We start from the raw sequence: 18,963 nt of genomic DNA, 5'->3' as shown, positions 1-18,963 counted from the left end.
TACGCTGTGTATCTCCTATAATTTTGCTTACGCCCAGTAGCTACACACAGGGATTAATAGTGTTGACAAGACACAGGGTTTGATAGTGTTTGACAGCAGTGAAATCTGTTTCAGATTTCCTCCTGTCAAAAAGGGGGGGAAGGAGGAGAATATTGGCTTTCTGCTGGCCCCTGAGGAGGTTCGCTTCCCGCTAGCCCCTTAAGAAATTAAGCCCCTTAGAAATAAGCCCCCTTTGAAATTAAGTCGAGGAAATAGGTATGGTGCTTTCCCCTTTTTCTCATGTTTTATTGTGATCTTTCAGGGGAATTAGTCCAAGCCCCTAATACAGCTTCTACTAAAGTCCTCCCTTGGACACAAGAACACACTGTGGCATTTGAAGAATTAAAGAGAGCTTTATGTCAAGCACCAGTTTTAGCAAACCCTGATTACAACAAATCGTTTATGTTTTTTGTGACAGAGCGGGATGGAACAGCACTATCTGTCCTAACACAAGATCATGCAGGAAAACACGAGCCCTGTGCTTATTTTTCTAGTACATTAGACCCAGTAGCACAGGCTTTGCCTGCGTGTCTAAAATCAGTTGCAGCAACGGCCTTAGCCATAAGACAAAGTGACTTGATAGTGCTGGGCCACCCTCTGACAGTACAAGTACCACGCGCAGTAGAGGTTCTCTTGAACCGGACACAAACACAACACCTGACTGTAGCTAGACTGACAGGCTATGAGCCAACGTTATTTCAACCACACATAGAGATCAGACGATGCAACATACTGAATCCTGCTACCCTTTTGCCCTCCAGTACAGAAAGCGTTTCACCACACGACTGTGTTGAAGTAATACATACCGTGACTAAACCAAGACAAGACTTGACAGACGTTGCACTCCCAGACCCCGACCTAACACTATAAGTTGACGGCTCATGCATGAGGACAGGGGCGGGAGAATTAGTGGCAGCATATGCAGTGACTACTGATACTGTAATAATAGAGACTAAAAGAATAGACATATTGTCAACACAAGCAGCAGAGCTCATCGCCCTGACACAAGCGTGCATAAGAGCTAAGAGAGCTGAGAGTAAACATTTACACCGATTCTCTGGCGAGAAAGAGGTTTCTTGACCTCTCATGGGGCCAAGATACAGCATGGCCCCCATATTCAAGCCCTACTGGAAGCAATACATTTACCAACAGCCATAGCTATCCTAAAATGTAAAGCACATACTAGAGCCACAGATACCATTTCCCAAGGCAATGATCTGGCAGACCGAACAGCTAAACAGACAGCTCAGACCCCACTAGACATGACAAAGTTACAGGTTCAATAAGTGTCCAAAGCCATGACAGTTAGGGATCCTTCCAAGGATGTACAAGACATACAGACACATGCTACTATGGACGAATTAAAGAAATGGTCGGAACAAGGAGGGGTACTGACTGATCAGGGTTTCTTCCTGATTCGATGGTACAAGTGATTATAAATACCGCACATAGTCCTGCACACTTAGGAGAGAAAGCAATGATAGATAGCTTACAGAATATATGGTTCAACAAGCACCTGCGTGCAGCAGCGAAACAAAAGGTCAGAACATGTATGATCTGTTGCCAATTCAATCCAGGTAAAGGCATTCCGATGGAACAAGGTGGATTCCATCCACCTGACCACCCTTTTGAAGTGCTCCAAATGGATTATATCCAAATAAACAGATGTAGAGGTTACAAATATGTCCTGGTACTAATGAAGCAGGTGTCCCTTCTGTTAGGGTATACCTGGAAATTCCATTGTGTGCGACATCCTGAAGCAGCAGGCCTTGTAGAAAGACATAAACAGACATTAAAAATTTGCGCAGACAAAGGTGTAGATTGGATGGTAGCCCTGCCGGTTGCCCTCTTTTACATGCGAATGGTAGCTCATTCTAGAACAGGCTTATCTCCCTATGAAGTGGTCTTTGGTAGACCACCAAATATGTGGGGCACTACAATGCCTAAAAGATTACTGATGTTAATAGTAACATGCTGACAGATTACCTGGCTTCCTTGATGTCTGCACTACTCTCTTGTTGTTCGCAGGTTGCTGCCGCCTTCCCTGACAACACCCAGGTCAAAGAATACTCCATCGCTCCTGGATGAAAGGCGCCAAAGTCAGTGCTCTGGACCACGGGGACGGCCGTTAAAGTCAAAGTGCACCTTCACCACTCTTTTACAAAGGAAAAAGACTTTGAACTTGGATTTTGGATTTTGAACACCATTTTCTAGAGGAGACTCCCCAGAAGTTTCCACAAAGCTAAACTTTGATCTAAGAAGTCAGAACCCGTTTGATCAATTAAGTCCACTAGGTGGTGAAGCGGTTGAACATGTATTCTGGCTCGCATAAGATCTTGGACAATAACATAAAGCAAAAATAAGAGAGCAAGATAAGAAGCAAATAGATGTATAGTGACTGTAATTTTTCAATCTCTTCTGTGCATCACGATAATATGTATCAGCTTAATACTACATGCTATTTTTCCTCCTATTGCCTCACTCTTATACTCCTCCACTAATGATACCATAAAGCACACATTTAGTGATCTGCCATCCTATGAGCTATCATATCGACTTGCCTTACGCAACAATACCTTTATTCAGATGCTGCACCATTCACATCAGACTAGCAATGCTACAGACTGCTGGGTCTGTGGCCGACTCCCCCCCTATCAGAACTATAAGGGAGTTTTGCCCCTCTTTCTCTATCCGTTCACACACAATGGCTCCTGTGGAGCATGGTTTAGTTTGATTAATTCCCTAGATTCGAATTCCGCAGTTTATCAAGACAACTGGGTATGGGGAAACCTGAACTTAGTTTTGCTTAAAGTCTGCTACCCTAACAAGGAGGGACTTCCCAAAAGAACAGGAACTGATCTAAGAAATGAAGTATATGGATTAGGTAATTTTACACTTAACCTCATGATCCTGAACGTTGAATCTGAAGCTACACCAATCTTGCCCGCCATGTCCGTATTCCCAGTAAAAGGGGAATTATGTATAAGAAAGAATGGCTCCATACACATGGGCCATAGTAAATGCACCACTGTAATAAAATTCAGTGATCAAGGCAAGTCTACATTTAGAGCTTCTCGTCATTCCTACTTTATATGTGGCCAGACCGCATATATACGCCTACCTCTAGATTGGGATGGTACCTGTTACATAGCATTCCTCCTGCCACCTGTTTTCCTAGCTCCTCCTGATTATCATAGAAATACTCATTTAGTACACAATAGACAGCAGAGAGATCTCCCAATTGTCGATTACACTGAAACAGCATGGGAAAAATACACAGATGTCAATAAAGGTTTCTTTCCCTATATAGGTACAGTTACCAATAGTAAGCTGATACGTAGATTAACCAGAACCCTTGAAGCAGTAGTGAACAAAACTATTTCCGCCTTAGGCAATTTAACAGAAGAGCAGTCTGCTATGCGGATTGTTGTGCTTCAAAATAGTCTTGTCCTTGACGTTATCCTGGCCGATAGGGGCGGAGCTTGTAGGGTCATCAAATCAAGCTGTTGCATTTTTCATACCAGAAAATTCGCCATCTGTATATAAAGCCATAACTCGCCTTCATAAGATTGTAAGCCAGATACACCAGAATCCAGGCACCTGGACTTGGTCCGGTTGGTTTTGGAGTGTATTATCTACCTTTGGATGGAGGGTCCTATACTTCCTAGGTATTGGCTTTCTCATACTATTCAGTTGCTGCTTATGCCTACAATGTGGACCAGCGATTTGTGGTCTGTGTGCCACATCGTGTATTCCACCACCAAGATTTCATTCATCCCGGAAGAAAAAAGAAGAACAAATGATGTTATATGAACAGATCAATGGATTGATTAAGATTGATATCTCTTGACGGGCAAGTAGGGGACAAGGAGGGAATGTGGAAATATGGATTTTTATGATCAGTTATGTCCCCTATCTTGGACCCCAACGGTTTCATGTATAAATCACAAGTACATGTATGTTCCCTCCAGTTCCAGTTATGAAGACGCAAATACATGTGCGTCCACCGTTAACATGTCCTCTTTCAGATCCGCCATGAATGGGCCGGATATTCCATTCCTAAGTACGAAAGGCCACCGGCTTTATATGGTTCACTTATGCTATTTTTCAGTCCAGGCGAGTAGGCCTTGATTCTGCCATCAAGCTTTTCATGCCTCAGAACGCTCTGAAAGCTACAGCTACGTATCCTTGGCCTTGCACACTTGGGCCTCAGCCAAAGGGGCCCTGTCACAAGGTACTGAGACAGTATTGAGCACGGTTATCTGCTTACTCTTACTGAAACCACATTCTTGCCTGGTGAAGGAGGAATGAACGCGCCCATCTGCAAGGAGGGAGCCCAGCCCTACTGTCTCTCTTTGTGAGATTGCAAAGCTCACGTCAGTAAAAAGCCCATAGCCCCCATGTAAGGCTTCTGCAGTAAATGAAGTAAATGAAGAAATAGATGCCACATCGGCTCTTGGTGATGAGCAACCTATGTCACAAATCAGTCCCTGCTCCAGACATCGGATATCAGATAATACAAGATGTGCTGGTCGTCTTGACACTGAAGGCCTCACTAACTGAAGGCCTCACTTCCAGACTTGTTCGGTTGCATAGCAACCCTCCCCACGTCAGTTACACGTCATGCTCGAGTTGAGCACAAGTAAGGCAAAGTTCCAGTACAATTCCAGCAGATCACGCAACCCCCTCTAGGTATCCACCCACACATGACAAATTACCCATTATCATCAAGTGGACGCCCACATGGACGCCCACCTTCACGCCTACTTACACGCCCACATGCTCTTATCTCATTCTCTCTTGCTTACGTACAATTGAGAAATGTATATATACTGTACTCTGTGAATAATGTTTTGAGAATATTGAGAATACTTTTGAGCCCCTTTCCAGATCCAATTTTGGTGATGGAAATATTCTCCCTTTGACTCGAGTTATTGGAATAAATCCCTTTATGAACCTGATACCACAGACTCAGCCTCTTGCTTTATGCATGATCTTATTTATATTTTAAAAGTCTGAGAGCGTAATATTTTATTTACCACAAAGGAGTGATTAACTAATGCTGATGTGAGATGTGCGCGTGCAGGAAGGGTGCCCTCGAGCGATGCACTTAATTAGGAAGACAGAGGATAGCCAGATGGCGCCTCTGCGCGTATCTGTGCGCGTGACCGCACACTCTAGGCCACACAAAAAGCATGTGGTCGGATTTTTCAATGCCCACTTACTAAATGTCTCGTCAGTGCAGCGCATACGCTGGCTCAGGCGAGACCTAAAAAACTACCAGCGAATATACAGCGAGGGCTACAGAGGTTAGCAGTCAAATGCACACTCTTCTGACTACAACAAAGAGCCATTTAAAACCAAACACTGCTACATGCATGTTCCTGCATAAAAATAACAAAATTCCTGTTTTTATCTTAACAAGGCCCATGGAGCACCTTCAAATGGGAGAAGCACCTGCAGTCACAATATCCCACTTTCTTACTGAAAGAATAACGACATTTCTAACCCGCTAAATACCTGTTGTCCGAGTCCCTCGTTTTCCAACAGGCATGTTAGTTCTGCAAAGAAAACCTGACATGGGTAATTCTGATGTCTGGAACTGAGCAAACATTGAATCCACCTTCTTGGAGCAGAAAGACTCACCAAACCTGTCACAGGTTCAACCAAAGCTTGAGAAGCACAAAGAGCAGTGGTCGTCAAACTTTTTATTGCTGCGCCCACCCAGTGAAAAAATAAAAATCATCGTGGTCCCCCTCAGAATTATTCACAATTAAATTGCCAATTTTTACACTTATTTAAACATGGCAATTAAGTTATGTTACCCCTTTCAAAAATGCAATCAAATACATGATTGCCAAACATACTATTCTGGTCAGGCAGACCTTACAAACATGTAAAGGTATCCACAGTGTGATTGTTAGAGGTGGGGGTGGGAGTTGGTGATACTTGGAGTCCCTTTTGACACATTATCTCAGCTAGGATACACATTAAAAAAAGTTATTTTTTTTTCTATGAAAAACAAATCCCCTCAATCAGCATAATGCTTCTTTTGGTCAGAGCCTCCTGTGCCCTCTGGGATCTCTTCAGGGCCCCATAGAAGGTCCCACCCCCCAGTTTGAAGACCCCCAACACACAACGGCATGATCATCGGATCACTGCCATTCCTGGCAAAGCTGAATGTCTTGGAGCCATTTTGTCTAGCAGCACATCTGCTGTTTAGCATGGCTGGAAGTCACTGAAAGCCAGAATCACAGGATGTTGAGCCGACTCAGAGTCGGCTCCACCCCCCATGTTGAGCTTTTTGCCCAGCCCCTCATAACACAAAAACAAGCTATGATGTGGCCTGTGCTGGCCGCATCATAGTGCTTTGTTCAGTGACTTTTAGCCATGCTGGACAGCAGATATGCTATTTAACAACATGGCTAAAAGACATTTACATTGACAAGGCCAGTAGCTTGGGCATTGCTGAGATCTATTGGGTTTCCCAATGCTTGTTTGGCATTGACTGGGTCTTGTTGAACAAATGTGGAATGATAGTGAGAAACAGTTGAGGAGCTTTGAAGTGTAGTGAGGCTATGGTGTAACGGCCAGAGCTGCTGACAGGGGAACTAGGGGACTAGGTTCAAACCTCGGGGTCGGCTGAACAATTTGTGATTCTGGGCAAATCACTTACGCTTCCTCCTGCCTACGACAATGAGTGTGTCAATTTTGTAATGTAACTGGTGAACACTCAAAGCGTTTCAAAACAACGGCTTGTGTTAGCACTATGGCAAACTGGAGGTCGGAACAAGTGCTCCAATACCATTGGATCGTGCAAAAAAAAAAAGCAGCAGCAACAAGGGAGGTAGTGGGGAAAACACTTCCAGCAGGGAGCAGGAGGGGATGGGGAGATGGGCAAGCAACAACGGGAAAAAAACCTTAATTGAAGCAGGAGCAGCAACAAAAATGAATGTGTCATTGCGTAACGTAACTGGCGAGCACTTAAAGTGCTCCAATACCATCGCCTTGAGTTTGTGCTGTGGCAAGACGGACGACGGCGCGAGTGCTCCAATATCGTCAGATCATACAAAAAAAAAAACAAGTGCTGTTTGTGTTTTAACAACTTTTAAAGAAATGCATTCGTTTATGTACACGTGCATGCATTGTAGTGGTATGTGTGTATGTGTACAAGGGAGACAACCCGAAAACACAAGTGCTCCTATGGAGTGCTTGAAAACAAGAAAATTGCAAGCATTGGCAAACCTAACAGGCCTCAACAATGCCAAAACTATTGGTCTTATCTATGTCAATGTCTTTTAGCCATGTTGTCTAGCAGCACATTTGCTGTTCATCATGGCTAAACATTACTGAAAGCCCAGAATCACAGGATGTTTAACCCATCCGAGTCTCTTCAACCCCTGCCCTCCAAGGACAGTTTATTGTCCAGCCCCTCATAACATAAAGCAGACCTATGATGTGGCCTGCGCTGGCCGCATCACAAACTTTTTTCAGTGACTTTCACATCCTGCCAATACGAAGCCCCACTCACCCCAAGACCTGCTTAATGCATGCCGCAGCACGACCGCACTAAGTAGGAATCAAGGTACAGATTGAGCCACAGCTTGCCTGTTCCTCTGTCTGGACAACTTTTTCCCTGTTCCAGCATAATTGTTGTTCGCCGCTGCACAGTTCCCGCTCTCCCGTTCCTTCCGATATAAAGCCTCACCCACTCCAGGACCGACATAATGCAGGCCGCAGCGTGATCGTGCAGTTAACGCACCACTGGTGTGCCTGCATCAGTCCACGGCAAGACCGCGCACAGCGCCAGGATCTCTGGTCATTCGGTCACCCACAGCAACTCACCTGAGGAGCTCCTTCGACTCAACCCCTGACGCCACCCAGACCAATACTGCCTCGCCACACCCCAATCCACTGTGGTCCTTTCGCATGTTTTCACTGCCTTTTCTATACCAAGATTATGCAGTTCCTTCCGAGAGAGGAGAAAGGAGGTCAGGCAGACATTAGGAGAGTGGGGGACTGCTCCCTTACAAAAAGGATCCCTCACCCCCCCCGAATGGGAGTTATGCTTCATCATAGAGTGTGCTCCTCTTCAGGCCTACGCTGCAATGCCTGACGGGCACCCCCAAGACTGATGGTGCCTCGCCGCACCTCAATCCACGGTGGTCCTTTCACATGGTCCTTTCACATGCTTACACTGCCACTTCACCTGCTGCTGCACTCTCACCCCCCAGCCCAGCCACACCCACTCACACAGCATCACTCCTGACTCCACCACCCACACCCACACTACGCACAACTGTACATCATACAACTTGCTGGTGTGACGAGCAGTGTGCGACCAACCTTTGCTTAAATCATACACCAACAATTGGTCAGGGACCTCATCCGCACCCATGCACCAGACCTCTTGTTCTTCACCAAGGCCTGGCTCAACCCTTCTTCTGCCCCAGGCATTGCCAACGCCATCCCATCAGGATAGAAAATCCTGCACCAAGACCGAACTACGATACCTGGAGGAGGCATTGCCATCATCCACAAAGACAGACATGATCAAATGCACAGCCACTGACGACCCATCAACTACTTTCATAGAACACCTACATTTCAAGTTCCAGATAGACGGCAAATCCATCAGAGGGATCCTTGCATCCTGGCCACCGGGATCCTGGAGCAACTTCAGCGGCCTCCTAAACGACCTCATCACCCCCTTCGCCATGGACTTCTTACTCCAAGGTGACCTCAACTCTCACCTTAACGACCCCACAGACTCCAACACCACAGACCTACTAGATAGCCTCCAAAACATCGCCTCACTCAGCTTGTGAAAGGGCCCAAACATGCCGCGGTACACACCCTGGTCCCCATCTTTACCTACAGCGACAAAATCAAGGTCATCATACACTTCAACATCCCTACCGCACCCACCGCACTGACAGAGAGGCTACCCACCCCAGACCCAAATGGAAGAATATGACTAAAGTCTCATAGTGAGAAGTTGGCCTGGTATATGCTGACCACTAATTAAAGTGGGCACCTTGTACCAGTCCAAACAACCCTTATTGATGATTAGGTTAAAGACAACCGTTATTGAAAGCTATCCTAGTGGTAGCTATGGAGAGCAGCCATCAGGCTAAGTCTCGAAGGAATGCAAAGCAAATTGTTTTACCAGATTAGAACCTCTTGAATGACCAAATGAAAGGAGAACTACACAAGGGATATATAAAATATATGTATTTATTACTAAACACTCTCTACTAACCTCTTTATGAGATTAGAGAACAAAGCACACAATATTAAATCACTAGAATTACAGTAAATAGCACAATACACAGTGGGCTCCAGGGGGCGAGAATACCATATACTAAGAAGGAGGTATAACAACCACAACTTGACTAGACACAGTGCTTAGAGCACGTAGAATCGCTGGGACCCCAAGGAACCACCCAAGGTAGTGACACAGGGGACCCACGGAGGACGGGTGCAGTGTATGAACACAGACGCGAGCTCCGTACAATCGTATGGGAAAGTCGCGGTTGGAATTTTAAAGATTAAGGACACTTCAGAGAGGACTTTAAGCAAACACTTTCAAACATAGAAGGTTCTAAGGCCAGCACCCTTGAGAGTACCAAGATACCTATCCCAGAGGAGCCGGGTGCATAGGGGTCAATTGATGTCAGGAAGCTTCGTCGTTTTCAATGGCGTGATGCGGAAAAGTGCTGCTGCCGGGAAGATGAAAAGTGTCCGGTAGAATCCAAGCCTGGATCCGAGGTGAGAAGAACCTGAAAGCAGAGGGGACAGAGTCTGGATCACTTCAGGGTGACCAGGGGCACAATAGACGAATGCCCACCGATGTCGGGTGCTTCAGGTGTGAAGATGCAATGCTTGACTCTGCAGCCACGGGGACCAGGAGACGTCTACAACGACCACAGTCCGAAGGTGAGCTGTCCCACGAAGGATGTCGAGTGCTGGGGGGGTCAGTGTCTGTACTGAACACCAACAAGCCTTGGCAACTGAAACCCACGCGGACAGAGGAAATAAGCTTCAGTGAGGACCAGGAAGATCCTGGGGACTCTCCAAGCAATGGAGAGTCAGGGCACATCTGGATCAACCAGGGAAGCCCACGGAAAGTCAAAGTTACCTTCACAGGGACCCACAGGCCAACGGACCAGGGATCGCAAAGGGACCTAGAGCTGAATCACGAAATACCAGCCCACGGAACACTTGTGGAGTGTAGGCCGGAAATCTTCGGTGGAAATACTGCTCGGGTCAGGACTACACATAGCCTAGAGCACAGCCTCAGGGATCGCCATAAAGCATATGCTGCTACAAAAGTACGCGGTGCACAGGGGTTCGGTTTGCACGGTCCCCACGAGGGATAATGGTCTCAAAATTGCTGAGAGTGCAGATCGACCTCAGAGACCTTGGAAACCCACCTCCTGTGTTGCAGAAATCTTCGGAGTCCTCAGGAGCTCGGGAGATGCAAACCGGTCAAATGCGTTAAAGGAGCTTGCCTTGCAGGGGAGTAACTCCTTTCCTCCAAGGGAGATACTTCAGTCATCCATCGTAGTGTAGATCGTCAAAGTACTTGGTTTCTGTAGCAGAGTTTAGTCCAGGTAAAATCTAAAGTCCTGTAGTCAGGGGTTCCTACTTTATACCCAAGAAAGGGGTGGGACAAACTCTGGGGACCCAACTATGGGAGAGTCAGGACAGAGGGGTGGCTACACCCATGTCATTTGTCCAGTTTTGCAACAGAGCAGGAGCAAATGGCTCCTGCAACCGGTTTGAGCTGGACTATGCACATGGACACCAAATGTGTCCCAAGTGCAGACTTTAAAGCACTCTCAGTGTGCACCCACCCAGCCCCAATACACTAAAGCCTGTCTGGGAGGTGGTCACACCTACCTGTGACAGGAAACCTATCGTCAAGCCTTCCCATGCTCGAGCTTGGCTCAGCAGCAAAAGGGCAGACTCGTGTCTGTGGCTGGCAGCATCCATTTTGTGATGCCCAGGTCGAGAAAGCTGGTACCGGGTAGCCCGGTGTGTCACATATGTCCCTCCAGAAGGGTGGAATCATACCTCCCCGCCAGTTACTGGCGGGGAGGTATGATTCCAAGGTGTTTGACACCAAACACGACATGTTTCTATGCAGCCGTTTTAAAGTTAGCATTTACCGCGCGGTTATAATGCACTTAACTATATATGGTTGGATGCATCACAAACAACCCCGGAAAATAGGTTCCGAAGGCTGCAGAGGGGCTCTGCTCATGCAGGTGCACCCTCTCACATAAAACCCAGCACCCTGCCTTCAGGATTGATAAGGCCTGCCATAGAGGTGACTGATAGGTTTATATGTGCAGTGATATAGAATAGATATAGTGAACCTATATCTAAGTATGGGGTTAATGCACCACCTTACACAGGTTGCTGTAGCAGAACTGTGGTGTCAGTTTGAGTGGTCTCTAAGGGGTGGCATAATACATGCTACAGCTCCTGGGAGGCCTCTGGGATACCTATGCCCTGGGTACATAGTATACCATATACTAGGGACTGATAAGGGTACCCCAGAATCCAATCTGGAGTGCACCTAAAGTACATGCAATCAATTTAGAGGAGAAAGCAGCCAGACTGGGGTCCTGGATAGCAGGATCCCAGTCAATCTAAGTCGAAAACAGTGATACATCAGCAAAAAGTGGGGTTAACTATAAGAAGCAGATCCTACTCTCCTACACTCATGGCTCAACAACCTCCAGCTCCACCCCCAGTCTTCTCCGGTGACACTAACAGAAACCCAGATTGTTTCAATAACTGGATCTCCACCAGCATCAACTTCATCACCCCCCCCAAAAACATCAACCCGAACAGGACAAACAAACAAGCGAGTTGGTACGCTGGCGCACTCAGAGAGTCCAAGAGATGATGCAAACAGTAAGAGAGAAAACGGAGAACCTCACAAAAGCCCGCCTCCAGAAATGCCTCTAAGGCCTCACTTGGGGGCATATTATCAAGGAACGACGTTCAAATTATCGCCGCTTTAGCGGCAGAAAACTGCCGCTAAAGCGGCGATAATGGGCTTGATAATATGCAGCAGAGAATTCCCATAGAAGCCCATGTTCTGGTGTCATCATGGGCTTCTATGGGAATTCTCTGCGGCATATCATCAAGCACGTTATCGCCGCTTTAGCGGCAGTTTTCTGCCGCTAAAGCGGCGATAATTTTAATGCAGTGCTTGATAATATGCCCCTTAGGATCTACCACCATGATCTGAAAGAGACCGAGTAGAAAGCTCTGACCCAGAGGATTGAAGTCTACTTAGCAGCCAAATTCTGGAACCACCTCCACCAGGGCATAAGGGCAGTCACGTCACGTATGGAATTCTGCAAGAAACTGAAACCTGGCTGTTCACCTGATCCTACATGCAGAGCCTGCACCTACTCAGTGCCTGGATACCCTCACGGTGATAGGGTAACGCTCTGCAAATCCACATTACATTACACAACTAAAAAGACACCAAAGCCCTTAGTTATCTACTAAAGCGACACGGAAAGCCCCTAGTTATCTACTAAAGAGTCACTGAAAGCACCTAGTTATCTACTAAAGAGACAGGAGAAGCCCCTAGTTATCTACTAAAGAGACATGGAAAGCACTTAGTTATCGAACAAACTGAAGCTAACGTAAATGAATGGAGACACGTAATGTATCTCAAACGTCACACAAGTTGAATTCCAGTGTGCTGAGGGAAAACTCAGTGTGTCACCTGCTGCTATTGTCCAGGTACCAGTATCAACAGGGCATATTGAGAACACTAATGACAAAAGAAAGCAAACCTGTGCCCCAGACCCATCACACCCCCTGTGCTAACACAACCCCCTTATTTACACAACTTTTAACAATTGCTGAGAATGGAACTTTTCACAAGAAACCGAACACTCAGAGACAACAAGCTATTGTGGGAGCAGGTCAGAGGCTAAACTCACATCAAACATACCAAGATATAAATTCAGCTTGTTTGTTTGAGCCTGAAACAACACAGTTACATAAATGGCCCACTGCTGAATCCAGGCGGCTGACAGGTGTAAACCCTTACTAAGTGCCCCTAGAAAGACAAGGAAAGATTTGAGACTGGAAAGACCACAAACCCCACATCCATTTGAAGTATCTCGAAAGGAGTCAAACTGATATATTCATTAAAAAGTAATCTTTACAAAAAGAAAGAAACGAAGATTATTTAATATTAAAGCAGAGCCTGGTCGTCAAAACGCACAAAAGCAGGTTGTAACAAAAGAGGGGTCATTTTTCCTTTTAAAGCGTGACTTTTTTTAATGTAATTTTCTTAAAGTGTTTAATGGGTTTTCTAGTTGAGCATACATAGGATCCAACAGCAGAGAGGGGTAAAGCGGGGATCAGACTATGTTATCTGCTTTTTTATAATTAAAATATTTACCTTAGCTCACATGGTGTGAATATAATTATGCATTAATATGTTGCTCATATGTTTGAAAAATTCCATTTACACCACCGTATTCTACTACAGTCCATACAGGGAATATATATTTGAAGTCATAGTGAAATATTTAGACAAAAAGAGAGCACTTTGAAAAGACATATTGAAAAAGGGTGTATGGCACGAAATGATAGCAAAGAGCTCAGGCGGTCATACATCCCCAACATCTACAATATATGAAAAGCGGACACCTTGAACGCACAGAATTAGAGAATAAAAAATCTGTACTTTGAATGATTTGTTGTTGCCCAAGGTAAAATTCCGAATATGTTTCTTGACTGGGTAAGAAACCAAATGGATTATAACGAACAAAACATACGCTGCTTTCTTTTTCCACAAAGACAACTTAGTGGTTTCCAGGTTTTCCTTCCACTTACCTCAGCGTCAAAGATCTGCCTGTAGACTTTCCCGCTGGGGACCACGTGCACTTCGCCCACCGTCCCCATTTTCCTTGTCGCTGGATGGTACGCGCGCTTCGGATCACATGGTTAGCACGTTACCCCTGGATGCCTACAGGTGAAGGAATACAGCACATTTATTCTCAGCATCTCAGTGTGGTGACAGATCCCCTACGTGTCCATGCGTTGTTGTATATTATGGTTGGTACCTGCTCAAAACGCAGCCAGAGAACCCAAAATGGCACAGCTAACAAAGGAAATGAGCAAGCGCACAAAGTAAAGTCAGGGACTCCGCTAAAATGGATGCCCTAAGCGGTGGGCTTCAAGATCTAATGAACAACCACAGACCCCACCACGGTATCATCTCTTGCCGAGGTCCTCCTGCATGGAATTCTGCATTCCTCTCCTTCATTTTGTATATGATCTTGAAAATGTACCCACCACCTATGCCTGCCACTAAATACAGAACTCCTATGCAGGCTTGTATTATAGGAATACTCATACTTTCATACATATTTGCGCATCCATGTGTTCATTACGATGTCGGGCGGAAAGCCTCCTCTTGACAGTGAGAATCTCCTCGACTGAGTCGGAGCCCTTCCGACCGACTCAGTCAGTTTACATTCTGACCGCCCGATTACGATGTTCGCAGTTGGAATATAGACTGCGCAGTCATTCCGAATCGATTCCAAATGACTCGCGGAGTATTCGTGTCGGTCGAAACCGCATCGTACACCCCTATGGAAAGCATTTCTGCTCTCAGGATTACGATATCGATTTACAACAGCCTTTCCGCATCAGCCAGTCTGACATGGAAAGGCTGTCAGAAAGTGAATTTGGGGCGCCCTGGCAGGGTCCCCTTGGCCCCGTGACCTACAGTGATGCCCGAGGGGGTACCTAAGGGACCCCCCCTGTAAAACCCTGCACTGTGTGGCAGGCACCGTGGGGTGCCTGCGACAGGGTGCAGGGTTTTCCAAAAACACCCCATTTCCCCATAGGAGCCGGTAGTCGGGCGGAACACAAGCTCCGATAGGGAACAATGGGACTCCGACCGAACAGTGTTCGGTCGCATCGTAATCCGGCAGTCGGAATGCCGACCGCTAGTTGGTTGGTCCTGATTACGAGTCGGTGTCAGGCGGAGGCTTTCCGCCCGACATCGTAATGCGTCCCCAAGTGTATCCTTAGATTTAAAATTAAATTGGGCCTTGCATTCCACTTTTTTAAAGGGCCCCTAGTACTGAGGAGTGGACAGGAGCAGGTGGGGAATTCATCTAATTTCAAACATCTCAAAATCCTACTCACTGAAAGTTCAAGAGTCTTGTTAGGAAACCCTTTAGCAAAACATGAAATCCAGTAAGAGTTTTTTGATTTAGGTTGCTACTGGATTGGCAGAAACAATTCACCCTCACACACATGCTCACTCCCATCTACAATTTGCCTAGGACCATAGCTCACTCTCAAGTTGACTATGCATTTCGTGTTAGGTTATGTTTCACATAAGAAGGAGGACAACTAAGTCTATTCATTCACTACACACACAATATTTCAAAGCACTACAAATTAAGTCAACAATTGTCCCTCTCATTTACATTACATGATGTCATTTTAAACTGTCTCTCCTTTCAAATGGCAGTAATAACTGTTGTGCAGAAAAGATTAAGTCACAACAAAGGAATATGGAGTTAACCAAATGGAGCTATAGGGCTCCTGGAGTAGCTCGGGTGACTGTGGAAGGATAATCCACTGTGTTTCCGTCTGCTCTAAAGGACAATACTTACTTGCTTTGACTTCAGAAACAGTAAGGATTTTAATGTGGTCAATACGAATGGATGGATCGAGACCCTTGTTGTCAACTTCTGTACAATTTAGCGAGACTGAAACTGAGCCTGTGTGTCTTCATTGCATATTGAATAGTCCCACAGATTGTGTCCTGATGAAGGAGCGCCAGAGAGTGTACAACCACTGATAAATGTGTAGAACTGTTGTCCTACCACACAGTCAACCATGTAATAACAGTAGTAACATGAGCTTTGTTGAACACTGCATGTAACTAAACCATAGCTTTCACAGCTCACAGCCGACACCCCTGTGGCTTCCTATAGTCAATCCAACACAAACGGGGTGGTTGAGGGTGTCAAAAGGCCCTAAGAGATCAAAGTATATAAAGATAGCTGCCTCACCCTGATCTGTGAGGGGGGCGTGACATTGCCTCTCCATGGTCTCTACTGAAGACTATCACAACAAAATTACCTTTCCAATACAATTACCTCATGTATTACGCTGTGCACCTCAACCTCATTAATGTGTAAAATGTGTAAAGTAATTGAGTATTTAACATTTATTTTCACTTTCTTTTAAATAGAATGACAAAAGAATAATATAATATAATTATCAGAAGGTATGGTTAGTATTAGTGTTAGCATTAGGACGAGGATAATGAAAGAAGTAATTTTAAATAATTTTAAATGCATTATGGTAATTGATTAAACAAATTTGAAATTAATATAATATAATTCAAATAAATATTTAAGAGTGTTTGGAAAAAGTAGTTATGCTTACAGTTTGCATTAGGGTTATTATTCGATTTCCTAGTTCTTAAACTATTTAATGTAGTTTATTTTGCTTTAATTAAAATATTAACTTTAAATAATTATAAAAAATATTGGTGAGTGTAAGGATTAGCATTAGAATTAAGATAAATGTACCACATTCGTTGAAAAACGAGCTTGAAATGTAATTAAATTAAGTACTTAAATTAAGTACTCTATTTAACATGGTTAGGGCAATAGTTTCCCAATCAATTTAATTTAACTTAGCCAAATTTATTTTACAATACTTCAACTAAGAGACAAAAATAACTAAACATTTGTAATTGGAAATTTATAGCATTATGGTTGAACACAAGACAATTAACAAATAATTAGATATTTATCACAGGGGTAGAATTATGGTTAGCGATAGGGATATGGTAAAGGCACAATACTCAATTTATTAAAAATATAATTAATTATGAATATTATTGCCACAGGATACGGTTAGGTTAAAAGTCAGGTTTAGCAACGAGGTAAATGTTATAAGAAGGAGATGTGGTCTACATAACAGTAAAATTAATGTTAAACCACTGTCGAATGGGCAATGTGATAAAAGTGTTGTGTTAATGGCAGGAGAGGTAATAGCTTGTATTCTACTGTGACGGAAAATGTGGCCATTTCAGCCTCTCTATTCTGAATGAATCCTGACAGCTGAGGACAAAACATGGGATTCAATAGACTCCTGGAGTCAGATGGATACGCTCTGACCAGGATCTCAAATGCGAATTGTATGGAAACTGGCTGACACTAGCGAAGAGCAAAGGATCCATAGCACCTTTCTTTGCATGAGGAATGATATGGATTTGCTTCAGAGTCAGGAACACTCACAACTGTCAACGAGGTGCTAACAGAGCTAACCAGCACAAGTACTACAGTGGAGCCAGGGCATAGCTGCGGACATGTGGTGTTTATGGCCCAGATGATACCAGATCTCTCAATTGCTGTAACTCAACTAAACTCGAGATGTTTCTCCAGAACATTACAGACTATAGAGGCATGCATGATGGCTGGTGCGGAAGAAGCCAAACTACTGCAGAGTCACTAATAAACGTTCAGAGTGCAGAACCTCTAGAGCGGAGCCGGGTGGTCCGGCATCTGTCTCGGAGTACTAAAATGATGTCAAATGAAGCCATATGGATGACTCAAATTAGGACCCCAGACCAGCATACAAAGGAGTTTTGAATATAGGACTTCCATTGCGCGTTTCCCTTGATTCTGTCTGCTGCTGTGACTAAAGAGCATAGGTCTCAATCACCATCTAAGTGTGTGTGTGTGTATCCTCTGTCTTGTGTCTAGTGTGCCTAATGCAGCCCCAAGGCACTGGGCAGAAAAGCAGCACTAAAACCCAAGGTAAGAGGAAAACCAGGAAAGGAGGGACTGGGGTCATGGGTTGAGGGAGAAGATTTATGAGTACAAATATTCTGCCAAAGCGCTCCTGTCACACTGGTAGACTGAGCAATGGTGCATTATGAGTAACTAGCCATAGGTGTCTAATGAAGTGGACAAGAAGGTTGGAGAAGAGAAACAACAAAGTGCGACAGAAGAAATAAGAAGTTGAGTAGAGAGAAAAGAAGGACGGAGAGGCCAAGAGGGCGTAATCTTCCAGAACCTCATCTTAGGTTGTCTAGGTAGCTGGTCTGTCAGAATGCCATGACTAAACACATGCTTGGGTTCATGCCTGGGTGTGTTCTGAAAACTAAGAAGGGCCCTGGGCACCAAGGCATCTGGCACCAGCTCCTTCCTGTGTCACTCTAAGATTCCACTGCAGGATTTCAGGGTCAAGAGACTGTGAGGAAGATCGGTAACATATGTCCCACAGGAGGATATGAGAGCACTAGTTTTATGGTATGGTGTAAGGTTGCTAATTTGCTGTCCCTGAGGTTTCTAAGGACCATCCTGTTGGGCTGACTGGCAAACTATTCTGTAGCCACCAAAGACACAGATGCTCCAGTGACAAGGACTCTTTTGTTGAACGTTGCCAGCCAATGGTTCTACACTATATGCAAGTCTCTTCCCAACGGGGTGATGATTTAGACTACTTGGCTACCATAACTGCACAAGAAGTATATTTCCTCCTCCAGTCAATGAAGATGTGAAAGCTTAGCACTGTGTAGGGCCATAATTGAAAGGATGAACTCAACTATTTTTTAACTCAAGCCTGCGCCACTTAGTCACGTGATATGATGGGTAAATGATCATTCAGAGTTGTTTCTCCCTCAGCCTCTTACATCAAAATACAAGGCAACCTGGGAGGTTCCAATCCAGCAGGGAGGATGTATCTTTGAAAGACAGATAAGGAAAGGATGCCCCAATAGCAATGCATGTGTCCATGGTATGTAGAGAAATTTGGAATGAGAGCACTGGTGTGGGAAAGGAATAATTGTGGCATCAGAGGTAAAGATTTCTAGCTCCCTGATAATTGCCCAGCCGA

At 44.9% G+C, this 18,963-nt stretch overlaps 1 protein-coding gene across 2 annotated transcripts in view; it reads right to left on the bottom strand.

The window, feature by feature from the left end:
* The window catches only part of CCDC180 (coiled-coil domain containing 180), a 592,866-nt gene that overhangs the window by 544,582 nt on the left and 29,321 nt on the right, over nt 1-18,963 (bottom strand). For both annotated transcript variants that reach the window (XM_085613885.1, XM_085613886.1), the window contains exon 2: nt 13,921-14,053. In XM_085613885.1, the coding sequence (XP_085470011.1) occupies nt 13,921-13,989 (69 nt within the window). In that variant the 5' untranslated portion in view covers nt 13,990-14,053. The remainder of the gene's footprint in view (nt 1-13,920; nt 14,054-18,963) is intronic.

The sequence above is a fragment of the Triturus cristatus genome, chromosome 1_2 (assembly GCF_964204655.1).
Source record: "Triturus cristatus chromosome 1_2, aTriCri1.1, whole genome shotgun sequence".
NCBI classification, from domain to species: domain Eukaryota; kingdom Metazoa; phylum Chordata; class Amphibia; order Caudata; family Salamandridae; genus Triturus; species Triturus cristatus.
Note: the sequence above shows the minus strand (reverse complement) of the source record. Positions and strands in the feature narration are given on the sequence as shown.